Source organism: Balaenoptera physalus, assembly GCF_965194825.1.
Source record: "Balaenoptera physalus genome assembly, contig: HAP1_SCAFFOLD_1164, whole genome shotgun sequence".
In the NCBI taxonomy this organism is placed as follows: Eukaryota; Metazoa; Chordata; class Mammalia; order Artiodactyla; family Balaenopteridae; genus Balaenoptera; species Balaenoptera physalus.
In genome coordinates this window covers 60,870-88,088 of record NW_028125630.1, presented here as the reverse complement: position 1 = coordinate 88,088, position 27,219 = coordinate 60,870, and the positions used below count along the sequence as shown (strand labels likewise).

Below are 27,219 nucleotides of genomic sequence, written 5' to 3'. Positions count from 1 at the left end.
GTTTGTATAGCTTTAACAGCCTCAGAGAGGTGGCCTCTTGGGAGGTGGTCATGTAACGATACCAATAGATTTCCTCCCAGATTACCTTTGCTACTGGGCTTCTCATTATTGGTCTGTAAGATGTGATGTGTATGTTTTAAGATCCCCCAGAAGAGTAACATTGGGATGCAATTTCCCTCAAGTCTTTCCCAAGTGCTTACTAACGATGGTCTTGGTAAACCTGACAAATTTTGTAATTGTTATAAGCAAATAGCTGTCAATTTGGATGGAAAAACTCCCACGTAGAGACTGGTTAGATTTCTCCATGGGATCAAATATGTTTTCATGAGAACTGTCTTTGCTGTCACACCCAAAAGCTATGATTGGTTACTGTGGGCAGCAAGTGTTGCAGCTGTTGAAGAACCCAGTCCCACTGAGTGTGATGTAAATCTTGAAGTTGGTATTGTAAGAAGGTTAGGTTAGGAAAGAATTCCCAAACTGGATGAAGCTCCTGACTTTTTAGGCATGCCTTGTCCTGGGTATTATGTTGTATACATTCCTTTCCGTGTGTGTGTGTGTGTGTGTGTGTGTGTGTGTGTGTGTGTGTGTGTGTGTGTATAAAATATGACTTCCCAACCGGGGGAAAATTCATGATAACTTGCCCTTGGTCACTTAATTTCTTTTAGTGCAAACTTCAATACATGGGACTTGTACTAGAGAGAGAGAAATCGTTATAACTACTAAGAAAAGAGACCAATCGTTGTTAAGGTATACGTTTTTGGCAGCGTTTACACGCATCATTATGCCAGGGATTAGTAAGAGCTATAATTTTATCTAATTGTAACCCCATAGAGTTTGTCGGTATGGCTCTGCATTACAGCATTTTTAATATGATTACACTGATCACAAGCATGCTGGCTGTACTACTGGGTGCATACTATCCCTGGGCACGCCTTAAATAAGACTCAAGAGACAGTGGCTCTATTTGGTTAATGGCACTACTTCATAACATTGGGTTTCTTCTGATTTCAGGTGAAAGTTGGCCCTGAGGGTTTAGAAGGCATCTACGAGTCATAAGTGTTATCTAAAGAGTCTAGCTTTTAGCCAGGATGGGTGTTGCTAGTAGTAGAAGAGACATGAGAAGGTCGCTAGCCTCAGTGTTGGTATCTGTGGTCATGTCAGTAGGACTGACCGACCTGAATAGCCAACAGCGTGGCTCCCATTGTCCCCAATCTGACCTATGTTGTAAGACTCCCTGTTGTGTGCATGTGGTATACTGTTTCCAACAGACCCTGTCAACAGTAGTGTGTGGATTACTAGGGCTGGGTGAACCACCAATAGACATACAGCCAACACTGGCAAGGGCAGTAACTCCTCAGGTAAGAAGGGGCATACAAACAGGGTAGGGATTAAGGTTGGAGGTCACCTGTAGCCATCAGTAGGGGACCTGATTGTCCCTGGGTATTGTTCACATGGGGTTACCTGGTCTGGGAGAGGTTTCGTTCCACCTCCTGGGCTCCACAGTGCCTTTACTGGAGCAAAGTACATGGATGGCAGATAAGGACACCTCTTTCTCCAGAAATTGGCGGGTAGTTTGCTTGGCTTATACTGGATGACGAATGAACACAGGCTAAGGATGGTTTCAGAATCACTGGTCCACGTCAGGTTCTCATCAGGATCAAGAAGGAAGTGGCTAAGCTCCGGGTTTTCTATGAGGGAGAAAGGAAAGATGAAAGTACCAGGTGAAAGTTTCTTTTCGGTGCATGGCAACGCCTGGGCTCCCATGTCTGTGAAAACTGACAACTGGGTTGTGTCTGCTGTGGATGTGTACACCAGCAGAGACAGAAATGTCTCTGCTGGTGGTCTCGTCATTTGTTGTGAATTTAAATATGGTGTAGCTATGCCAGAGGGGTAGGAACTTAATATAATCTGGACCGTGGGCAGTATTTCTGACCACTTGAAGGACCACTGCCCTCCAAGTTCTCTCAACAGCCCTTGATTTAAAAGTTCATCATGGGGCTTCCCTGGTGGCGCAGTGGTTGAGAGCCTGCCTGCCAATGCAGGGGACACGGGTTCGAGCCCTGGTCTGGGAAGATCCCACATGCCGCGGAGCAACTAGGCCCGTGCGCCACAACTACTGAGCCTGCGTGTCTGAAGCTTCTGCTCCGCAAACAAGAGAGGCCGCGACAGTGAGAGGCCCACGCACCGCGATGAAGAGCGGCCCCCGCTCGCCGCAACTAGAGAAAGCCCTCGCACAGAAACGAAGACCCAACACAGCCAAAAAAATAAAAATAAATAAATTAATTAATTAATTAAAAGCTTAAAAAAAAAAACCAAAACCCCTATCATCTGGGACCCAAATCGATTTCCATAATCATATGTTGCTACGCGGTCATTTAAAAAAAAAAGTTCATTATGTCTTTCCAGGATCCCTGCTACTGGAAGATGATAGGATAGGTGACAAACCCAAGCAATGTTTTCTTGTAATGCCCATTGCTGGTTTGCTTTACAGTGATGTGGGAACCTTGGTCTGACGGTATAACTTGTGCGGCAGTCCCAAGGGCTGTAAAAGCTATTTTGTCAAGCCCTCAATAATATGAGGAGAGGCCTGTGCCTTGCATGGATACACTAATGGAAGGCCTGTATAGAAGGCCGGGAGGTTACGGTAAATTAACTTCAGTGGCAGGGTATGTGGTGATTTTCTCATGGAGTTGCAGCACTCTAGTAGGGCCAGGTTTAGCTCAATCCAGTAGATCCCATTATCATTTGAGTAGAGGCCTCAGTTGCTCTGCGGGGAGCTTCTGCTATTACCCAGGACATAACAGGAATCTCAATCCACAGCGTAACTGGCTCTGCTCCAGTAAAGCCTTCAGTTTCAGTAAGGGCTCAGTGTACCTCCACAAGTTGCCTCTCCACTGGCCAATACCTTGGGACTGAGTCTGGGAGTCACGTGTGCCAAAAGCCCACGGACATTTGGTCCAGTGGCTCCCGTAAGTGAACGTTAGGGTGGCCGGAACTTCCAATTGTAAGTCCTGCCCTCAGAGCACTAGTGGGAGAGCTGAAATGATAGCCTTCTTTAGTTTACCTAGTGCCTGTGGTGGCTCAGGTCCCCACTGAAAAGCGGAGGTCCTATGGGGGGCTCCATAGATGGGCGCCAGCAAATATTTGAGGTTGGCACCAGAATCCAAGCATGCCTACCAAATGTTGGGCCTCCTTTACCAATCTGGGAGGCTGGCTGGAGCACTAGGAGCTTTTCCTTTACCCAGTTGGGACTAGTTTACCCTTTTGAGTTTCAAACATAGCCCAGAAATTTAACAAACTAGGAGGTGCCTTGTACCTTATGGCGGGCAATTGCCCATCCCCTCTCAGGGAGGTGTTCACTCACAGTTGTGATGGTGTGTGACACAGAGTCTTGGCCAGGTCCAGTGACGAGGATGTCGTCGACACAATGCCAGAGCTGAGTCTCTGCAGGACGTGGCTCGTGCCGAGCAGGCATCTAGGTCCCGACTGCAAATCCCATGGGCAATCACGGGCGCATTCATGTACCCCACAGGTCACTGGGAAAAAGGTGTACTGTTGATCCTCAAAGGGGAAGGCAAATTGTGATATTTAACAAAGAGAACATGTGAGCCCAGTCTATGACTCTGAACCATTTACCAGGGTTATTCTGAATGTCATTCATTAAGGGAACAATATATAGTAGAGGGGCTCTAATACAGGGAGCAGCCTTGTTTAACTCTCTCTAGTCTACAGATAGCCTGTACTCATTAGTAGTGGCTTTAAGCACAGGCCATACCACCGAACTCAAAGGTGGGAATCCATATCCTTTCTTTAAGTAAGTCAGCTAGGACAGGCCATAATCCTTCAGTGCTTTCCTTTTAGTCAGTACCTCTTACACGGGTAGAGGAAGGTGAACTGGCCAGTGCCCACCAGTGGCATCAAAACCTTAGGCTTGTTTCACGAGGTCACCTGCTGACTGAGGAAGCCCATTCCAATAAAGGGAAAAGAGTCTCAGAGAACGACCAGCACAGAAGCGTCTTTTAGCAAAACTAAGCCCATATTAAAAGCTAAGCAGATGGGACTTCCCTGGCGGCCCAGCGGTCGACTCTGCACGTCCACTGCGGGGGCCGTGGGTTCGATCCCTGGCTGGGGAACTAAAATCCCGCATGCCACACAAAAAGTTAAAAGAAAAAGCTAAGCAGATAATTATCCCTTCAATTAATTCTCCTCCAAAGCCCATCATCTCCTGGTGGGGGGGTGGGGGGGCGGGACTTTAAAGTATGAGTGCTTCCTGGGATTAGGGAGCTTTGGACACCTGTGTCCACCAGAGCCAGCCAGTGTTGTTAATATTTTACAGTTTACGTAGTAAAAGGGCTACTGTCGGCCAGAAGAGGCCTGCTTTGAGACCAATGGGTCCTGATGTGGGAGCAGGTCCTTGCCACTGGCAGAGGTCAGGGGCAGACGTGGAAGGTAAGCTTGTCTCTGAAGGAAAAGCCTGGCCAGGTAGCAATCTAACTTTAGTAAATATTTTAATTGCTCCACAGATTTACCAGAGATCATCTAATATCTCTGGGCTCCTTGTTCCTTAGGGTCCAATACAACCAACCTCTCTTGTTCATTTCAGGGTTCACGCTTAAGAGTGGCCTGGTTTTAAGTGGTTTATTTGACCGAGGAAGGGGGCAATCCCTCTATGGGTAGTAATTTTGATTTAGGCCAGGTGGGGTATTGTTAACAGGCAGCACTTGACTTTGAGTTTGTCTTTCATGAGTTTCTGTTAAATCCAGGGCAGCTATGTCCTCTTGAATTGTCTCAGCATGAGCCATCACTGCCTGGAAAGAGGACTTACACTTTTCACGAGCGCCCCCTGAGGAACAACTTGGTCGACTCAGGACTAAATTCAGCCTCCTCGAGACTTGGCAAATCACCACGCTGCATGCCATCTGTCGCCTGTTAAGCCCATCCCAACATCCCCAGCTGTTGGAGGCTAATGGCTTTCCTTTAAGAGTTTGCCCAGGATCACTATGAGGCCTAACGTAGGGTGGGCAGCATTCTAAGAAATAAAAATCCACATCAACAAAGTATCTACCTACTTACCTACCTATCTCTCTCCAAGGCCTCCTCTGGGACCATTCCTGGCTTCTGCACTAATTGCGTGAGATCCTTCAGTAGGGACACCATTTTCGCATCCCATGTTATGGCAGTCAATTGATTAATTACATTCCCTGCTGGGTGGAGCTCACTGTCCAGCAGATTCTATACAGCCAGAGAGCCCTTTTTTCATTTGGCTCTTAGGCTACGTCCCTAAGGAGAGACTGGGTCTCAGGGATGGGTGAGAGAAAGGATATGTTTCCTCCTCCAACTGAGAACACACCTCACCTCCTTAGCCCTCCTACTTTGTCTTTTCTGTCAATAATTTATTACTTTGTGAGTGGTTACCAACAAAACAGAGGATAAATAACTGTCAGGATGGTATTGCACTGCCTTTCCTTCTAGAGGGCACCAGACCTCTTTTCCCAGGGTTCTCCAATTTGTCTCGACTTCCAAAGGCGTTAAGGCTCCAAGCAAAAACAACAGTGAACAGAGCCCGACACGTCTTGCGGTTTGGAGCGTGTGTTCATTAAGACAGCCACCTCCAGGACTTCCCTGGCGGTCCAGTGGTTAAGGCTCTGCGCTTCCACTGCAGTGGGCACGGGTTCGATCCCTGGTCAGGGAACTGATATCCCACATGCCGTGCAGCCAAAAAAACAAACAAAACAAAAAAGACAGCCACCTCCTTCAAGTCCTGGGAGCAGCTGGAATATTAACTTCCGTGCAGTCAGTCATTTTAAGTAATGCTTTAGCCCACATCCTTTGGGGAAGGGACTAGAAAGATGCCATCTGCCACAGCAGGTCAGAGTGACACAGCGGCAGAGACAGGCTAGCTGTTTACAAAGATGTCCTAAGAGACCAGCCTCGGCCTGACGCCTCTGACTTACTGACTCATTTCCCTGCCATAGCCACGCCCCGGCCATGAGGATGTCCTCTCACCTCAGAGCACCCCAGATCACCAGCCCAGCTACAGGGAGCCTGTTATGGGATCAGAGGTAGCCCACTCTTGGTCCAGAGGCCCGCACCCCTCCCCTTTTCCTATGTGGGCCCACAGGTCTTACAACGTCTAGTACCTGCCTAGTGAGGGACCCAGCTGGGTGGGCTGATCTTTCGTGGGGAGCCCAGTGCCTCTGATCCCAAAAACTCAGTTACAATGGCATGGGTTGGCTCAAATACTGCTGCTGCTGCTTGATCAGGCTAATGACACCCAGGGAGACACCATAAATACAGATAAAGTGTAATACAGCACAGAGCAACGCCATGCCAAAGTGACATGGGGGAGTTCCACATTTTGAGTCCCAACCACTTAAGACTGTCCAGGATTGTTCTGCCAACGGATAGTCCTCCTGACTGGGTGGACCCTACATTGATTTCTTGACTATCACCCAAATCCTCCACTTTCCTCATCAACACAAGTAATGAGTGCGAGGGATTTAGGGGCTGATCAAAGATTAAAGTATCACCAGAAAGTGGCAGTAGCACAAGATGACCTTTATCTGGAGGAAGCTTTCACAGCTTTGCATGCACGGGAAGTGTCTTAACAACAGGAGAACTGCCAGAGGCTACCGTGTGGGAGCACCACTCAGGAAAGAAAAGCAGGGGAAATGCCAGGGAAGAGCAGGCTCAGAGAGAGGACTAGTGTGTTTGGGTGATACCACTCAGTAGCATGATGGGGAGCCTCTGGATCGGAGAGTACCAAAGGCCAGCAGTGGTGTGGGGTCTCAGTGGTGTGGGGTCTTTCGTAACTACAGGCTTGATCTTATCTATAGCTAACAGGCGTTGGCTGCAGTTCTGCATGGCATGCAAAGCACTCAAGCTCTGGATGGATTAAAATCTACTTACTTGGAATATATTCAAAGCAAATGAATGTGTAAAATTTGAGTTTGGTGCGGCCGGGCTTCTGAGCTAATGGGTTCCAGCCTGCTTGGAAGAAGGAAAGAGAGGCCATCTTTGGCTACTTTACATAACAATGTCCGTGTTGGAGAATGAATGGGTGAGCCTTTTCAAGTACAGTATGAGTGTGTTAATAGGAATTTATTTGTGTGATTAAGTAAATGTTTGTGCATCTTCATATGCAGGAGTGAACAGGTGACCATGTGCATGGATATGAGCATGTTTGTGTGTGTGAGTGAAAATGTACGCATGTTTATTTGCCTGATATTTTTTTGGGGGGGTGGGGGGGGCATGCTGCACGGCTTGCAGGATGTCAGTTCCCCGTCCAGGGACCGACCCCAGGCCACGGCAGTGAAAGTGCCGAGTCCTAACCACTACACCGCCAGGGAATTCCCGTGTCTGACATTTTAAAAGTACATCTGACCCTTAAACAACAGGGGATTGAATAGCGCAGATCCACGTATATGCAGATTTTTTCAACAGCAAATACCACCGTACTACACGATATGCGATTACTTGAATCCGCAGATGCAGAACCCTGGATTCGGAGGAACCTCATATACACAGGGCGGACTATACGTTATACGTATTCAACTGCACGTGGAGGGTCAGCACCCCTAACCCCTGTGTCGTTCAAGGGTCAACTCCATTAGTGTATTTGAATGAATGAATCTGTGAGTGTATGTGAGTGAATGTGTGAGGTTCTTGGTGAGTGTGAGCACATTCCTAGTTGGGAGCATGTTAGCGTGTATGTGAGGGAATGAGTGTAAGTATGTAAGTGTAAGTGACTGTGACTGAGTGTGTCAGCACATTCTCGTGAAACGTGAGCGGCTATTGTAAGCAAACGAGTGTGTGAGCGTGGTCGTGCAAGTGAATGTGACCTTGCGCATGTATATAAGCACAGGTGTGAGAGCGAACGTGGGAGCCTATTAAAATATGAGTTTGTGTGTTGAAGTAAATGGGACTTCTCATATGTATGAGTGAATTCATGAGCCTGTGCGTGGATGTTAGCATACTCGTGTGTGTGTGAGTGAATGTGTGTTTGTGAGCACGTCAAAGTGGAGTAGGTTGCTGTGAGTTAATGTGCAAGTGTGTGTGTGGGAGTATATCTGAGCATCTCTATGTGTGTGGGTAAAATGTGTGAACTTCATGGTAAGTGTGAGCATATGCATTTGTCAGAGTATGAGTATGATGCTGTTTGTGAACGTGCTGTGTGTGGGGAAATGTATGAGTACGTGACTGTGAGCATATATGAGTGTGTGTGAGTGAATGAGCAAGTTTGAGGGAGTGCATGTGTAAGCATGTTTTCATGAGTGAGTGAATGTGTAACTGTTCATTTGGGTAAGCTTGTTAACGTGTGAGTGTATTTTTGTGAATATGAGAATATGCTTGTGAGTTTGAGTGTATCTGTGTGTGAAGGTGTGAGCTTTGTGATGACTGGAGAAAATCTGTGTTCAAGTGAATGCATGAAAGTGTTGCTGTTTGTGAGCATGTTACTATGCACGTATAAGTGAAACTGAGTGTACTGTTGTCAGCACATAGGAATGTCTGTATGTGAATGACTTTGCAAACATGTTCACGGGTTAGTGGACACGTGAGGATTTTGTGTGAGTGAATGTGGGTATGATCATATATGAGTGTGTCTATGCATATGAGTAAAGTTGGGAGTATGCTCGTGAGTCAGTGAATATGCTCCAATGTTAGAGAATTTTTGGCTGTGTGCATGTATCTGAGCATTCCTTATGTCTCAGTGAATGTGTTCATGTGTTCATGTGAAGAATACGCTGTGGATGTGAGTGAATAGTGATCACACTTGTATATGTGAGCATGTTCATGTGTGTGTGCGAATGATTATATGTAAGGATGTCTATGCGGGTGAAGGAATTTGCAACCGTGTTTGTGTGGGCGACTGAGTGTTTGTGCATGTGAGGGTGTGAACATCTTATGGGTAAGTAGGTTCATGCACGTAAGTAAGTGTATGAGTGACACAGTGTATGTGAGGCATACTCGGGTGGGTGAGTGAATGCCTAACCATGTTAATTGAGTATATCTGTACTGGAACGAATGTGTGCATGTGTCAGCGTGTCTAGGAATGGGAGTAAATCTGTGAGCAGGTTCACTTGAGTGAACGTGTAACTTGTGGATGTATGTGAGCATGTCTGTGTGTAAGAGTGAATGGAGCCTGTTCATATGTCAGTGTGTTAATGTGCGTTTGTGTGTTTCTGTGTGTTCACGTGTATGAGTGAATTTGTAAGCATGTGCATGATGGTAGCATGTCCATCAGTGAGTGACTGTGGAACCGTGTTCATTTTTGTGAGCCTGTTAATGTGTGCATCTATTTCTGAGTCAACACATGAGTGTATGTGTATGTGTGAATGTTGATCAGATGCATGTACATGACTGTGTTAATGAGGGTGCCTGTGAGTTTATGAGCAGGTTCACCGTCTGCATATGTAAATATCTTCATGTTTGTGTGCAAATGACTGTGTGAGTATATATCTGTGATCATGTTCCTGTGTCTGCATGAATGTGTAAGCTTATCATGTATGTTCCTGAAGGTGAATTTATGCTTTGCACATGTGTTTTTGTACATTTGTGTGTGAGTAAATGTGCAAAAAAGTTTGTGTCAGTAAATGCGTGAGCATATAAATATATATATATATACAAATATGTGTGCATATTATCAAAGTGCAAGTTTAAGTGAATATAAGAACATGTGTGTGTTAATGAATATGTAAACATGCTTGTGTGTAGGGGCATGTTAATGTGTGTGTTCTGTTGTGTGAGTCAATGTGATTATGTTTGTGTGTGATGAAAAGTGTGTTCATTTGTGTGGAAGTGATAATGTGAGCATGTCTATGTGCAACTGTGAGTGCGTGAGTATATGTGAGTTTGCGCGTGAGAGACTGTGTGAGTGAATATGATCCTGTCGATATGTGAAAGTGTGATCGTGGCCGTGTCTGTGCATGAGTGGTTTTGGGGTGAGTGTGAATGTTGTTTTTTAAATAAATGTGAGAGCATGTGTGTTTATGAGCGTGTAGGCTGTGTGAATATGTGAACGTGTTCACCTGTGTGAACTTGTTCATGCGTGCGTGATGTGTGTGTGCGCATGTTGTGTTTTAAATAAATGTGAGAGCATGTCCATGTGTGAATGTGTGAGTGGAGGTAGGGAGTGAGTGTGTGTGAGTGTGCAGTCATGTCCGTATGTAAGCCCATGAGAATGTGTGTGTGTTTATGTGCGAATGTGAGTGAAAGTGGGAGTGTCCACTTGTTCGTGAGATAACGTGAGCACGTTTGTGTGTCTGGGAATGTTAATGTTTAAGTACATTCACGTGTGGGTGAATGTCTGAGTATACTTGTGTGTTTGAGCATGAACATATGCAAAAGGAAGTTTGAACACGTTTCTGTTTTGAGCATGTTAATGTGAAAGTGTGAAAGTTTGTGTTTGTGTTTAAATGAATGTGTGTGTTCATTCATATCTGAGTGTGTGAGCATGTGCATGTAAGGGAGCATGTTCATATGTACAAATTAATGTACGAACAAGTTGGTGTGTGTGAAGCTATTAATGTATAATTATTTTCCCTGTGTGCAGCTGAATGTGTAAGCAAGTTCATGTATGTGAGCACGACGAACAATGTTAAGTGAAGTTGTGAGTGTATGCGGGTGTGTCTGTATATGCGAATTAATCTGTGAGCAAGTCCATGGGAGTGAATACGTCAATATGTTTGTTTGATCGTGTTAATGTCTTCTTGTGCTCATGAGTGTCTGAGCAGCTTTGTGTGTGTGATCAAAAATAAGGATGTGCAGTTATGTGAACATTTTCCTTTGTGTAAATAAATGTGTAAGGTTTTTGTGTGTTTGAGTGTGTTAAAGTGTGAATATGCTCATTCAGTGAATGCGTGAATATGGGTATCTGAGTGAACGAACATGTTCGAATATGTGTAATTGTATTGAAATGTGTGTTACTATGTGTACATTCACGAATGTGACTACATGATTGTATTCATGTGTGGATTAACATATGAACATGTTCGGGTGTGAGCAAATGGAGGAGCAGTTTTGTGTGTGAGAAGATGTTCATGTTGGTGAAAATGTTAACATCTTAGTTTGCATGGCTGTGTGAGCGTCCTGTGATTGGACATGAGTGCATCTAGGTGTGAGTGAATGTGTGAGCATGCTTGCGCATATACGCATGTTAATGTGAGTGTGCTCACTCGTGTGAATGAATGTGAGGATGGGCTCCTATGGGGGACTGAATGCGTGAATGTGTTCGTGTGGGAATGACTGTGAGCCTGTAGGTGTATGTTCACGTGCAAGTGGGAATGAATGCATTATTTTATGTGTGTGAGACAGCATCAGTGTGTTCATGTGTGTGAGTGGATGTGTGAGTATGAGTGTACGTAAGCATGTCTGTGTGCGAGTGACTGTGAGTTTGTGAGTGGATGTTATTGTGTCTGCCAGTGTGTGAGCATGGTCTTGCGTGTGACTGAGTTAATATGCACGTACGTGTGAGCATGTTCATTTGTGTGAACGTGTGAACTTGTTCACGTGTGAGTGATTGGTGAGTGTGTATGTGTTTGAGCACATTTCTTTCAGTAAATATGCAGGCATGTCCATGTGCGAGCATGAGCATGTGTGAGTGAATGCAAGTGTATGAGTCTCTCTATGTGTGAATGCACCAGCATGTTCCTGTGTGAAAAATGTGTGAGCATGTCCGCATGTGTGAACACGCTGATGTGAAAATGTAAGAGCGTATGTAAGTATGTTCGTGCGTGAATGTGTCAGCATGTGAGTGTGTTTGTGTAAGTGGATAGAATGCTTATATGTGTTACAGATTTAATGTGTAAGTGTGAGTGAATGGGTGAGGATGTGGTTGAGTGTGTTTCTTTTTTTTCAGGACCCCACGTCCATATAGTGAACTGTACGGCACTGTGCAGAAAGAAGTTTTTATTTTCTATTGGCTCACAGCTGTCTTTAACCAGCTCTACAGCTAGGCCACATTATTCTCTGTGTATTACATCACACTGCTGCTATAGAAACATGTGTGACTCCTGTCATTCAACCCGCTGGCTTCACTGCAGGATAACTGCCCAGAAACTGAGCTGCAGAGAGAGAAGTGTGTTACTCCAAGCCTAATGCTTCAGAAAAGCAAAGTGCTATTGGGAATAATTGTCTGAATGACACCTGAGAAGTAAATGGGTTTCTGTGTTAGGGCAAATCCCAGACTCCAGCATTTAGGGTCGCTGTGAACAAGCCCCAGCAGTGTGCTATGTAGGGACAGGGGTTCCCATAAACACAGTCCTTTATTACAACCTTTCGGACCCCTCACATGCCTCTAGAGAATGGAAGCTGTGTAAGACAGTTAACAAACCCCAGCAGGGCCGGGGAGCCAGGGACCCCACCAATCCCAGGGTCATACGTCTCACTCTAGAAAATTCAGTGCCACTCAGGCAATTCCATCCCTTTTGGTGGAATCCGGAGGACCCTAAAGGGCCAGCACAGAGCCCTGCCCAAGGGCTCCCAGCTAAAACAGCAATTGGGAGCTGAAATGCAGTCCACATTCCCCTCATCGAGCCATGTGCCCTGGCACCGAAATGCAGCCCAGAAGCTGGGAAACTCATTCTACTTTACCTGCCCAGAGGGGCCGCCTTATGTGCTAGCATTGATCAGTGTGAGAACTCAGCTAAAGTATCCAAACATCTCTAAAAGGAAAATTAAAAGTGTTACAGACTGGGCTTCCCTGATGGTGCAGTGGTTAAGAATCCGCCTGCCAATGCAGGGGACACGGGTTCGAGCCCTGGTCCGGGAAGATCCCACGTGCCGCGGAGCAACGAAGCCCGTGCGCCACAACTACTAAGCCTGTGCTCTAGAGCCCGCGAGCCACAACGACTGAGCCCGTGTGCCACAACTACTGAAGCCCATGCACCTAGAGTCCGGGCTCCACAACAAGAGAAGCCACTGCGATGAGAAACCCGTGCACCTCAACAAAGAGTAGCCCTGGTTCGCCGCAACTAGAGAAAGCCCACGCGCAGCAACGAAGACCCAACACAGCCAAAAAATAAATAAAAGTAAATAAATTAAAAAAAAAAAGTGCTACGGACTGCATGTTTGCGTACCCTCCAAAATCCATGTTGAAAGCCTAACAGTGTGATGGTATCTGGGAGGTAATTAGGCTTAGATGAGGTCATGAGGGTGGGCTCCCCATGATGGGATTAGTGCCCTTACAAGAAGAGGAAGAGACACCAGAACTCTCTCTCTTTCCACCATGTGAGCACACAGCCAGAAGGCAGTCATCAGCAAGCCAGGAAGAGAGCTCTCACCAGAAACCAAAATGTCCAGCCCCTTGGTTTTGGACTTCCCAGCCTCCAGAAGGATAAGAAATAAATGTCTGTTGTTGCCACTCAGTCTATGGGATATTTGTTATAGTGGCCAGAACTAAGACAAGAAGCCTCCAGAGAGGGTGCCTAAATCCCATCTTTGCAGTGATGACCTCAGCTCCATAACCTAACACTGTCCTCCCTGATGAGCTCAGGAAGGCAAGAAAAGTTGTGCGGGTAACCACTTCCCTTCCTCTTTGAACTTCACTGCTCCAGCTTCTCTCTCTCCCCAGTGTCTATCACAGGTTCAGGCTTCACAGGAAAGACGAAGCAAGGAAGAATAAAAAATGTCTCATTTATTCCTTCACTCCACGATATGGGAGTGCCGATGTCATACCAGGTGCTGGGCTGGGCAGAGCCCTCAGGCAGCTGCTTTTCACAACACTGTGGCTTCCAGTTCTCTTGCCCAGACTGGAAGCCGCTTTGCTAGCTTTCCCTGGCTCCTCCTCCTCCTCTTCTCACTGCCCCTTCCTTCTCAAGGGAAAATAAAGCTCCTATTTGAACCTGAACAAGACAAAGTTCCCAAGGCTTCTGCTTGTGAACTTGTGGGGGAAGAGGAAGAACGGGTTAAACCCTGAGGCTCTCCTCCACCTGACACACAAAGAGAGGTTCGACTCAGTCGAGTGGGAGGCCTCACAGGGAGATCTAGGGGTCCCTAAACTCTGAGGCACTTGGCCCAACCTACCTGAAGCCCTGCTTGAGAAGAGGAATGGGTGTGATGGCAGGTGACTCTCACAGGGTAGGTGCCACTGCCTGGATCCTGCTTGCGGCTGATAACCTCACAGACCTGGGGATGGACTCGGGCTCAACTTGCCCGTGGAGCAGGCAATGGTTCGAATGGGTTTTCAGTGCTCTTGACACTACCACTTATCTCTAGGCAGTGTTCTCCTTCCTGTCCTCACTGTTCTTTACCCTCATCCCTCATCCTCTCTGTCCTGACTTCTCTACTCAACTCTGTCCAGTGTCAGCTCTCATTCTCCTGCTGCCTCTTTCTTCCTTCGATTAAAGCAATTCAAAATGTAATCCGGTACGTTCACTCCTTGATTCCTAGAGTCTCACTCTCTTCCGGAATCAAGTTGCAAATCTCTACCCAGGTGCTCTTTTCTCCCAGCGTGACGCCCCCAGCAACTTTAACCTTGCCCCCGTGGTACCTATGGGCCCCTGGCAGATGCTCACCTTCCTCTTCTCCTGCCCCCCTGGGCTGAGCTTCCTTCCTCTCCAGAGCGTGCTGCAGTGGCAGGCCAGGCAGGGAAGATACCTCCTAGGACACCCACCTTGCACCAAAGCGTTCTGCTTTGTTCTCCGCTTCCCTCAGCCCTGCCACCCACTCCATTCAGAGAGCAGCTACCCCACCTACTGGCCTCCCTGCTCCCCAAATACACACACACACGCACACGCATGCGCGCACACACGCGCGCACACACACACGCACACACACACACACACACACACACGCGCGCGCGCGCGACATCCCCAGACTGAGCGCCTGCGGTGCCCCCGTCTGTCTAAAGAAAGTCCAAAGTTGTTCTTGCACTTCCCTCTTCATCGAATATTTGGCCAAATCTATCCAGGGACCCCCTTTTTCTCATATGTCCCAGGTCTGCATTCAAAAAAAGGTTAATGTAACCCACCCCCTCCCACCTTAGGCATCAGGTGTAAATAGATCAGAGTCTGAAAGATGGTGATGAGGTGCCTCAGAGATAATGCAGATTATCCACACCTGACAATCCCCAGAGCTTGGCCCTTGCCCCTGCTCCCTCCTTCTGGCCCTGGATGCCTGCTGAGGTGCTATCTTGCTTAAAACAATGGGAGAATGTGCTTGGTGTTTTTAAACTGTGGTTGTTAGTCTCTGCTGAGGTACAGGAGAACGTGGAAAGGAGGAAATGAGGTAGCTACTCCCTGACACCTACCAGTGTTTGGCCCAACTGACCCAAACGATATCACACAAGGGGCAGGGGCTGTGCTCTAACACCTGAATTCCCCTATACCCAGCCCTCTAGCCCTCGCTCTCCTCCCTAAGGTCCCCACCTAGAGCCACTGCTGTCCTTGTAACGTAAGGCTACTGACGGAGCTTGCTTTCTGCTTTCTCCACCTCAGCCTCCCAGCCCCTAGGTACACACACACTCACCTCGGAACACCTTATCCCCTCACACGCTGGAGGGAACAATGCAGCAAAGGGAAAGCAACAGTCAAGTGACCCACCTCCAAAGCTCAGGGCCCAGGGCAATGGCCTTGGTTTTCAAGGTAGCTCTCAGGGCAAACATGATGCCCTCAATGGTCTACCCCCAAGTGCCAAATCCTCACAGCTGAGTGCTCTTTAGGGTGGAGGCACCGGATATTCAGAAGACTTGTATTCATTTCCACAAATATGAACTATGAGTGTTCATTAACCCCTTAGAGTTGCTATCTAGTTCAACCTCCCATAGAACCTCTAATTAATGTACCCTTTCTTTTCTCTGTCATTGGTTTAGGGTTCCTGGGTGTCCCCTGGGCCAAAGAATACTACTCCTGTTCTGTGGGCTTAGGGTAGGTTTCCTGTCACTTCAAGCTGTGTGGCTCAGGCTAGCTGCCCTTTCCACGGGGAAGGCTAGGAGGGAATACACAAAGGAACTGACTCATTGCCTTCGTGGTGGTTTGTATTTCTGTTTCTTTGCCATTTCTCATCTCTGCTCTAGAAATCTGAATGCTAGGCTAAAGGGTTTGGATTTTATTGGACAGCTAAAGTCATCAGAAGTTCTTGACATAATCAGGCTTGATTTATAAAGACCATGCTGATTGCAGTGTGCTGAATGGATTAGAGGGACCAACACTAATATTAGGGAGACGAGAGGTTGGGAGGTTGTTGCAGAAATTCCGTAGGAAGATGCCCAAGGCCTGATCTGGGGGTGGCTCACGATCAATAGAGAGATAAGAACAGAGTTGGGATGTTTTCTGGAGGTAGAACCAATACAGCCTGGTGGGAGTTGAAGGCTTGGGGGGCAGAGGGGCAAGCACCTGGGGCCCGGGTAGGTGAAGTAGACTGGACAGAGACCATGTGCTCAGTTTTGAACACACTCCATACGGTGAGTACTCGGGGTGCAGAGAAGGTGTGCTCAAGTGCCCTCCCCATAGAGCCTGACAGATGGAGCAGAGAATTCTACCTTGAGCACCACAGCGCCCTCCGGCCTGCACACCCATTTGTGGGTAGAGCTCCTCCACTCACACCAGGGAGTGTACTTCAGTTGTGGGACCTTCTCAAGGGAGTGTGGAGCGAGCAGAAGGCCTCTTGCATGTGAAGCCAGAGAAGTGGGAGAAATTCCAGGGTCGGAGCAAAAGGCCTGGAGGTTGGGAGGCCAGGAGTACCCCGACTGCAGGTCTCTGCAAGTCAGGAAGGTGGGATCTCGAGAGGCAAAGGTGTAGAGCCTGGGAGAAGGCCACTGGTGAGCTTACGTGGTGGGCTGCCTTCCTGTGTTTCAGCACTACTCAACTTAACAGAAAAACCTCAGGTGTCTACACATGAATTTATCTACAAAACAGGAACAGACTTACAGACAGAGACAACAGACTTGGGGGTGCCAAGGCGGCGGCGGGGCGTGGTGTAGGGGAGGGAAGGATTGGGACTAGTTGGGGACTAGCAGATGCAAACTGTTATATATACAATGGATAAACAACAAGGTCCTACTGTATAGAACACAGAGCGATATTCAATATCCTGTGATAAACCATCATGGAAAAGAATATGAAAAAGGATATATACATATATATAAAAAACTGAATCACTTTGCTGTGTACCTGAAAGTAGCACAACATTGTAAATCAACTATTCTTCACTAAAAAAAAAAAAAAAAACCAACCCTCAAGCGCCTATAAGCGGTTTACCTCCAATATGTGGGCTCAGGTGGATACCATATCCCATCAGCATCCTGTCCAAGACCTTCTGAACCACTTTCATTTGCATAGTTTTTGCTGAAACAGAGAAGTCACCGGTCATCAGGAAGGCCACATTGCTTCCCAGAGAGCAAACAGCAGAGAATACCGCAGCTGTCACCTTTCCAGGGCTTTCCCTTCTCCTGCACACATGCAGACACGTACAGTCATATGTGTACACATTCTCTCCCCCACCCCCTTCTCTCCCCACAGTGAGTCAGCCAGAAGCACCCAGTGAGGAAGACTCCTCCTCCCCCTCCCCAGCTTTTATCCAGAGGATGGGGCACAAAGACTGGGTCCATGTTACCAAGCAGGATGAGGGGCTGGGGGAAGCGGGGGCAGGCATTCTGGGAAGTGGAGAGGAGAGGAAGCAGGCAGGGGGCAGCCCTCAAAAATGCATTACCTCAACCCCCTAAAGAGCCCCAGTTTGTAATCAGCAATGGACACAGCTCTCCAGGTCGGTGGCTGTCCTTCCAGGGGCAGCTGATTGCCCCAGGAAAAGTACTCTTCCACCCTCACTGCCCTCCTGAGCTGAGCTAACAAGTCTACGCCCTCCAGCACAAAGTCACATTTCCCCACCTGGGCATTTTCTTGTCATACCCATGTCAACCTTGCTCTTGTACTCCTCTGTTTTTAGGGCTGGGCATATGGCTTGACACAGACAGAGCACCTTCTGGCCCTCGCCCAACAAAGTCATTTCACACTCTTAGGCCTCAAGGCTGTCTTCTCAAAGACGTTCATTCTGGGAGCTGGCATTTCTCTCACTAATCATGGATTTCCAGCCTGGAGACGTCTTGGCTGAGCATACGCAAGTAGCCAGCCAGAGCCCTGCAGACAGCTGGCCTTTCCAAAGCTCTCTGACGTGCTCACCCAACACACCTGAGACCTTCAGCAGGGCTGTTTCCTCCCAAAGGGCATGGGAATGGGAACAGGCCCTGAGCATCACTGTGATCCTAACGTACTCTCACACGTTGACCAAGGAACATCAGTCCCTGCAGTGTGTGTGTGTGTTCACTATATGTCCTATAAAGTCACCACAAGTAATGAATCAGTGACTACTAAACCACTGCTCCTAGGGGAAATACAGGGTTAGGTTCCTGCGAGCCTCTGGTTACAACACTTTCATCAACCAATCAATATATTAACTTGTTTTATGTCTGTTTCTGTTTCAATTTACAATTTAATCCAATTAGAAATCCAGAATTTACTAAAAGAATTTATATTAACAAAATGCTAAAAGCACCTTCCAACAAAAAACTCTAGAATCTGTCCAAGTCTAAATCACTGGACACTCCCAGTAGTGTCTCCAGAGGTTCCTTCATTGTTGAGGCTTTAGTAACCTCTGCTCATGCCCCCTGGCATCTCTGGACCACACATGATGGCTGTAAGTTGCCCATGGGCTACCGAGGCAAGAAACTGCCCTTCTTGGCCTTGTATTATAAACCATTAGCGTGGCAACTGTCAGCCACATACCGGGCCATCCTCAAAACAGAGGTTCTCACAGACCCTGAGCCTGTGACCCTCTGTACCCAGGTGCCCAGTAGGCCTTAGATCACGGAACCAGCACCCCAAAACCTCAGCATGTTTACTGAGGCCTCCTTGACACCAGATAGCTTTCTGGCATATCTTTCTTGCAAGAGGGCATGGCCTCAGCTGTCCTTAGTCCCTTGCCAGATGAGATAGTGGTAGAAGAAGTCACTCCTCTCCCAGACCTCTTGGCTACCTGGGGAGCCTCTTGGAATCAAGTGAGTGGGCAATATTGGGCATTGTACACTACATATGGTATTGTCACCATCATCCATATTACTGCTTTCGATCCCTTAACCAACATGCCTAGGATAGAGGACAGGACCAAAGGGTCAGCACAACTGACCAAACTACAGTCATTTAGTACTGGATGCCCTGGCTAACAAATGGGCCCATCTGTACATTTTTATAAACTCTTGGGCCATTGCCTAAACGTTGTCCCCTTTGAGGTAAAGAACTCTGGGAATCACTTGCCTCACAGATACCCAAAATATAGATCAAGATGTTAGGGACTGACAGAATGGCCATCATCAAAAAATCTACAAACAGTAAATGCTGGAGAGGGTGTGGAGAAAAGGGAACCCTCTTGCAATGTTGGTGGGAATGTACATTGATACAGCCACTGTGGAGAACGGTATGGAGGTTCCTTAAGAAACTAAAAATAGAACTACCATACGACCCAGCAATCCCACTACTGGGCATATACCCTGAGGAAACCATAATTCAAAAAGAGTCATGTACCACAATGTTCATTGCAGCTCTGTTTACAACAGCCACGACATAGGAGCAACCTAAGTGTCCATCGACAGATGAATGGATAAACAAGATGTGGCATATATATACAATGGAATATTACTCAGCCATAAAAAGAAACGAAATTGAGCTACTTGTAGTGAGGTGGACGGACCTAGAGTCTGTCACAGAGAGTGAAGTAAGTCAGAAAGAGAAAAACAAATACCGTATGCTAACACATATATATGGAATCTAAAAAAAACCAAAAATGGTCATGAAGAACCTAGGGGCAGGACGGGAATAAAGACGCAGACCTACTAGAGAATGGACTTGAGGACATGGGGAGGGGGAAGGGTAAGCTGGGACAAAATGAGTGAGTGGCACGGACTTATATACACTACCAAATGTAAAACCGAAAGCTAGGGGAAAGGAGCCGCAGAGCACAGGGAGATCAGCTCGGTGCTTTGTGACCACCTAGAGGGGTGGGATAGGGAGGGTGGGAGGGAGGGAGATGTAAGAGGAAAGAGATATGGGGATATATGTATATGTATACCTGATTCACTTTGTAATAAAGCAGAAAGTAACACACCAGTGTAAAGCAATTATCCTCCAGTAAACATGTTGGTAAAAAAATAAATAAATAATGATACGGACTGGGACTTCCGTGTTGGCGCAGTGGTTAAGAACCCGCCTGCCAATGCAGTGGAAATGGATTCGAGCCCTGGTCCCGGAAGATCTCACATGCCGTGGAGCAACTAAGCCCGTGCGCCACAACTACTGAGCCTGAGATCTAGAGCCCGCGAGCCACAACTACTGAGCCCGCATGGCACAACTACTGAAGCCCACGCACCTAGAGCCCGTGCTCCATAACAAGAGAAGCCACTGCGGTGAGAAGCCAGTGTACCTCAACGAAGAACAGCCCCCATTCGCCGCAAGTAGAGAAAGCCCACGCGCAGCAACGAAGACCCAACACAGCCAAAAGTAAAATAAAAAAAAAAAGATGTTATGGACTGAATTCTGTTCCCCCAAAATTCGTATGTTGAAGCCGTAACCCCGAATGTGGCTATATTTGGAGATATGGCCTTCAAGGTTAAACGAGGTCATAAGCTTGAAGCTCTAATCCAATAGGGGGGGTATCCTTATAAGAAGAGCAACAGACGCCACAGAGCTCGCCCTCTCCCCACACTGAACAAAGAAAAGGCCATGTGAGGACACAGTGAGAAGACAGTTGTCTGCCAAGGACAAAGGGTATAAATACCTCACCAGGGTAAAAATTCTTTTTTTTTTAAATAAATTTATTTATTTACTTTTGGCTGCATCGCGTTCGTTGCTGCGCGGGCTTCCTCTAGTTGCGGCGAGTGGGGGCTACTCTTTATTGTGGTGCACGGGCTTCTCGTTGCGGTGGCTTCTCTTGTTGCAGAGCACGGGCTCTAGGCGTGCAAGCTTCAGTAGTTGTGGCACATGGGCTCATCAGTTGTGGCTCATGCGCTCTAGAGCACAGGCTTAGTAGTTGCGGCGCACGGGCTTAGTTGCTCCGCGGCATGTGGGATCTTCCCGGACCAGGGCTCGAACCTCTGTCCCCTGTATTGGCAGGCAGATTCTTAACCACTGGGCCACCAGGGAAATCTGGGATATAAATTCTTTTAGCAAATTCTAGATTTCCAACTGGATTAAATTCTGGACCGCTGTATCAATTTACATTCTTTCCTCCCTCTGTATCCAAGTTTTTTGATTTCTTTCTTTCTGATTCCATTTGCTTGTTTGTTTGTCACTGGATATAGTTTGTGTGTGTGTGTGTGTGCGGGTGGGGGGGGTGTCCTGCCTAATCTGCTCATATTTATAGATTTCTTCCTTCAGACAGCATCAAATCAGTTTCATAAGGGTTAGGGGCCTCTCCTGTGGCAATGGTTGCTTAATAAGTTTTAAGGACTCTGGCTTAAGCTGGGTTTAATTTCATCACCGTGTCACAAAAGTGCCATGGTTGCTCTTCCCTATCATTAGGATGATCAGGATTTTCACTGCAACACAGGCATAGGCAACAGAGTGGCACAGCAGAAGATTGCTGGGCCCCCAAGCCAGAGGTGGGTGGACTGAAAACATCTTCTGCTAGGGTGCTGCCACTTGCGCTGCATGGAATTATTATTATTATTATTTTGTCTTTTCTCTCTGTACAAATTCCCTCAGAATATTTTAGATTTCTAGCAGTGCAAATTTACAGCTGTGGGTTTTATCTCCATCTAATCATGAGTGGTCCAGACCTTCTGGGTGGTTATGGGGACAGGGTCGGAGGCCCAGTGACCCACCTCTTGGGCAGCCCAGGAGAGGAGGACATCGCAGGCCATGCAGGACACATGGGGGTTGCATTCTGGAACAGCGTGAACCAGAAGGGTCTGTGGGAAGCGGGCTTTGCAGTATCACGAGGGTGAGGTACCCCCTGGTTCCTAAGCAAGGATGTGATTGGCTTGCTTGAATCGTTCTGCTGGCTGACAAGGAAACACTATTCAGGGATAATAAGCAGGAATGCATCTGGTGCATTTAATAAGAAGCGTTGTTGCTAGAGGACCCTATCTGGCGGAGCAGAGTGGGGAGCGGAATCTGGGATTAGGCCGGTCGAGGCCCTCCCAGTTTTACCAGCCGTCAACTCAGCACACAATACTGCCTTTAGCCCTCACCGCACCATCACCCCCTCCCCGCGCACTCACACACAGGGGCCAGTATACCTGGCTGAGGAGAACTCAGTCCCTGGAGATGGAGGGGTGGACCCGGGGGCGGTAGTTCCCCGAACCCCGCCACTTCAGCGCTATTAGGCACCACAGCAACAGAGGGGCTGAAGCAAGGGGGCTCCATCGCAGCTGGTCGTCCCCATCCCCACCACCAACTCCTCTAGGGACTGGCCAGCAGGCAGCGCGCGTGGGCAGCGGTTCAAAAGCGCAGGCCCACATCGGCTCCAGCCGTCTCCTGCTAAGAGGTCGCCCACTCACCCACCGCCCTCCCAGCTCATGGCAGCCTGGCGACCCCGCTTACCAATCGAAGAAGTCCAGAACGACGTCAGGAACATCAGACGAGGAGAGCTTAGAAATCAAAGCGGAATTTCCAGCTGGGTTTCGGGTCGTCGCCCTCCAAGGGCCGGGTCCTGATGAGCAGCAGGAGCACAGCGGCCCGCCGCATGTCGGGACGCCATAGCTCCGACCTTCGGAGAACCCTGGAGACCGCTGCGGACCGGGAGGAAGAGAGACGACGGGGGGGAGCGGGATAACCAAGAGGAGCGGGGCGCGGACCTCGTGCTTCGGCCAAGAGCCACCTGTAAGGTGAGAACATCGAGGCCAAGGGGAGTGGGGAGGGTGGGGGTCGACCAGCGGCCCTGAGCAAGGGAGCGGCAAGAAGAGCAGCAGCCCAGCAGCTTCACTCCACGCAGCAACCGGACCACGCACCCAGCCGCTGCCCCAGAGCGCGGGGTCTGAAGCACGTCCGGCTGCCGCTGGGCGGGCCCCAAGCCCGGCGCACAACTGGCTCCGCCCACCCCGACGGCAAGCGAGCTTAGCCAATCCGGCAGGCGCCGGGACCCATTGAACGAGATGCGCGGTCCCGCCTCCTACCACAGCCCGTGCGCCGCCCAGCCCTCTGCTCCTTCTGGCGTCCGCAGTCATTCCTTGGTCAGCCCCAGCTCCAGCTCCCTGGCAGCTGGAGAGCTGGGCCGGGGGGTCGGCGGCGTGGGGCACCCCGCCCTGCGCCTCCCCTCCGCAAAAACGCAAAATGTGCTTTTCACCTGAAACAGCGTATGCCCAAGAGTTTGCTTTTTGTGGTGAAAGGAGTAATTTGACCGCCCGGGCTGAATCTGCAGTTTGAAAGATCTGGACACCTTTGAGGAATCAGGACATAGTTGACTGGTGGTCATTCCCAGACCCTCGGGCCTCCAGTGAACCAGAGCGCCTGTCCTCTGGAAGGGATAGAGGAGGTTCAACCTGTGCATTTCGTGGCCCGGCTCTGGCCCGTCATCAGGACAGAAATTGGGCTCCGGGAGCCCCCCTCCCATAGCTAAGGGATGCACAGTTGAAGTGAGGGTTCTTGGCTGACAGCATTGAAGGGGAAAAGAAGGCAAAGGTCAGTGTATCGGATCTTCAAGGCAGTGAGCCCCCGGAGAGCAGGCCACTGTAATGCTCCAGCATTCTGGCCCCAGCATGTGGGGGAAAAAAGCCTTACATTTTTGCTAGAGGCCTTCTCTTCTTTCCGCTACCCTGAACGTTGCCACATAGAATAGAAATATCTCAGAGCAAGAGGAAATGCTTCCACTCATTCACTACCCTTCGTCCTTCCCATCTTGGTACCTTGATGAAGCAAGGTCAGAAAGAGGCTTCTTCAGAGCACATAAGCCAGATGGGCAATGAACAGATAAACCTCAGTCATGTTCACCAGCGCTGGACCTCGTGAGGCATGCCATTTAAAAGTGTTGAAATCAAAATGGATTTCAGGTTCACTCTTGGTCAACTAGAATATTCAAACAAACATTCTACCCCTTCCCCTTTCCTTCAGTATTTGGTGAGAAGAGCTGGGACTGCTTGTGCCCAGCGTATTGCAAAGCTTTAGTTGCATGGAACTTCCTGGGGTGGCTGAGTGTTTTGTACAGCTAAAAACTGAACTCTTTACCCCACCTCGACCCCTTCTCAAGCACCCCACTTTTTCTTTTTAACCATTTTAGAATCACACGTTTTTTAAATGTTTCTCTTGATTTCCTTCCTTCTCTTCACCAGCAGAGCATCTTCACACCTTCGTTTCCCCTCTCCTTTCCCCCTCTTTTTCCTTCTATTGCAGTAAGTGCTTTCTTCTCACTTACGGGGCGGAGCCACATAGAACTAAGCCACATACTTACGTGGGGGATCCCTCTATAACTAACCATCACAACAGCAGTGGGTCAGCTGAGCCCAGCCCTACTGCTCTTAATCCTGCACCCCTTGTCTCTGGTCACTCAGGCATCCTCGTAGAGACAATACTTGCTTGTCAAAAATGAAAAGGTCATTTCCGATCATTTTGTCCAAGCATCTGCAGTGTATATGGGCGGGGAGGGGTGGGGACACACTTTGCTTTATTCTTTACCCTAAACTACTCTACCTCTCACTTCTAAAATGAAAATATCCCAGTCTTGGACCGCAAGCGCCTAGCCATGCTGCTCTCTCATTCTTCTACTCTCTCTACACGTGTTCTTTTATCTCACTGAGCCCTCCTATTCCTTGGCCTCTCTAGTTTTTGCCCATCTGCACTCTCCCTCTTCTACCTCTCCCTCCTGTCACCATTGATTTGGTTTCGGGTTTCGTTCTTTTTTTTTTTTTTTTTTTTTTCTGGCCTGGCCGAGCAGCTTGCTGGGATCTTAGTTCCCAGAACAGGGATCGAACCCGGGCCACGGGCCACTGTCGAGTCCTAACCACTGGACCACCAGGGAATTCCCTGGGGTTTCTCCTCTTTTCCTTCTTTTCCTGCTCACACTCAGGCATACTAAGTTGTCAATACATCTACCACCGCTTATTCTTCTACGCTTACAACACCTTCCGTATCTCCACATCCAGTTATCACCCATAGCCAATCAACTGTTGCCTTTCAGTTCTACACACTTCTTCATGTGCTTTCAATACCCCTACCTTAGTCTAGAACGTCAGCATCTCTCACATAAATCACTCCTATAATGAACACGGCATTCTTCCTCCTCTCTGACCTTTCTTCACATTGCTTTCAGAGTGACATTTCTAAAACACAAATTACATCCCAGATTAGACCCCCTTGATGGCTTCTTGTAGCCTTAATAATGAAGTCTCCACTCCTGTCTCTGGGGAAACGCAGATGGCCAATGGGCACATGCACACATGTTCAACATCACTAATCATCAGGGAAATGCAAATCAAAACCACAGTGAGACATCACCTCACAAAAGGACACACGTAACAAATTTTGGAGAGGACGTGGAGAAAAGGGAACCATCCTACACTGTTGGTGGGACTGTAAATTGGTGCAGCCACTGTGGAAAACAGTATGGATATTTCTCGGAAAACTAAAAATAGATCTACCATACGACCCAGCAATTCCACTCCTGAGCATATATCTGTAAAAAAGAAAAACACGAATTCAAAAAGATGCATGCACCCCAATGTTCATAGCATGGTCATTTATAATTGCCAGTGTATGGAGGCAATCTGTGTCCATCAACAGATGAATGGACAAAGAAGATGTGATGTATATATACAAAGGAATACTAATCAGCCATAAAAAAAGAATTTTGCCATCGGCAGCAACATGGATGGACTTGCAGGGTATTATGTTAAGGGAAATAAGTGAGACAGAGAAAGACAAATCCTCAGTAAATTTGAAAGATTTAATAACTGGCTGAATTAAGGGACCTAGAAATGAATGTAGAACTGACTTAAGAAAGGGTAAGTGTTCAACAACACACATGCTGCAGAGAGCAGAGAAAGGGCACGGCTTATTTGAATACCACCTAATAAGTTGGTATTACTAGGTCTACAGAGCTAGTGGGCCCTTTTGTGTGCGTCTTAAATGCCAAGTTTATTGTGTATGCAGTAGAGTCATCAAAATTTTCTTACAGGAATTTGGCATGGCCAGAGTTGGGTTTTAGGAAGGTTAACTTAGCAAGTATATGAAGCATGTATCTGTGGGGAAAGACATGGAGGTAGGAGAAGGTTAGGAGACTAGGGCAAAGTTCAGGCAAGAAGTAATGGAGGTAATGATACTAAGAGTTGGCAAGAATGTGGAGCCAATAGAAATCTCATCCTCTGCTGTTGGGAGGATGAACTAGTACAACTGTTTTGAAAGATAAGTGGTGTTACCAGTAAGGTTGAACTTGGGCAGACCCTACGACCCAGAAATTTCATGTCTAGGCCTATACTCTAGATCAGGGTGACTCAGCTGTTGACATTTTGGAAAGACAATTCTGGGTTGTAGAGGACTGTCCTGTGCATTGTAGGATGTTTAGCAGTATCCTTGGCCTCCACCCACTAGACGCCAGTAGCACACCCTCAGTTATGACAACCAAAATGTTTCCAGACGTTATCAAATGTCACCCTGGTTGGGGCGGAGGGGTCAGTGCGTAAGATTGCCCTCAACTGAGAAACTACAGAAACTCTTGCATGTGGGCATAGGGGGATATGAATGAGAAAATTCGTCGCAAGATAATTTGCAAAAGCATAAAGCTGGAAACAACCCACATGTCCATCAACAGGAAATAGACACCCTGTGGAATTTTCATACGATGGATAAACTATACGGCAATGAAAACTGATTACTACGGTTGCACACATCAACATGGATAAATCTCACAAACACAAAATTGGGGGGGGGAGAAAGAGTAAGGCAAGTAATAATACATCTAGTATAATTACATTCACATAAAATCCAAAATGGACAAGAAATAACATTATTTAAAGGAACAGTCCTCTGCCGTGAATGTATAAATAAGTGAATTTTTAACAAAGTTCAGGATCGTGGTTACCTCAGGGAAGGAATGAGGGGATGACGCAGGAAGGGCACAGGTGGGCTTCCAAGGCATTAGCCGTGTTCTAGTTCTCAAGCTTGGTGGTGGGTACCCAGGTTTTTATATTATTATGATATACCTTACATATATGCTGTATTATCTTCTGTATACATGAACCAGTTCATAATTTGTCAGGAAGTGATGCGGTCTAAAATAACGCAGGAAAATGGAGAGAAAGGCAGC

At 47.7% G+C, this 27,219-nt stretch overlaps 1 protein-coding gene across 7 annotated transcripts in view; it reads right to left on the bottom strand.

Annotated features, from left to right (window-relative positions):
* LOC309653788 (uncharacterized protein) overlaps positions 1-24,817 on the bottom strand; it is a 36,178-nt gene extending 11,361 nt beyond the window's left edge. For 2 of the 7 annotated variants that reach the window (XM_082478581.1, XM_082478582.1), the window contains exons 1-4: positions 22,527-24,817; positions 21,806-21,999; positions 17,196-17,282; positions 1,462-1,688 (exon numbers count right to left, since the gene is read on the bottom strand). In XM_082478581.1, the coding sequence (XP_082334707.1) occupies positions 1,462-1,688; positions 17,196-17,282; positions 21,806-21,999; positions 22,527-23,149 (1,131 nt within the window). In that variant the 5' untranslated portion in view covers positions 23,150-24,817. Of the gene's footprint in view, positions 1-1,461; positions 1,689-3,364; positions 3,562-17,195; positions 17,283-21,805; positions 22,000-22,526 lie in introns of all 7 variants that reach the window. The other 5 variants (XM_082478583.1, XM_082478584.1, XR_014259485.1 and 2 more) reach the window with 5 other exon arrangements.
* Between the last annotated feature and the right edge of the window lie 2,402 nt (positions 24,818-27,219).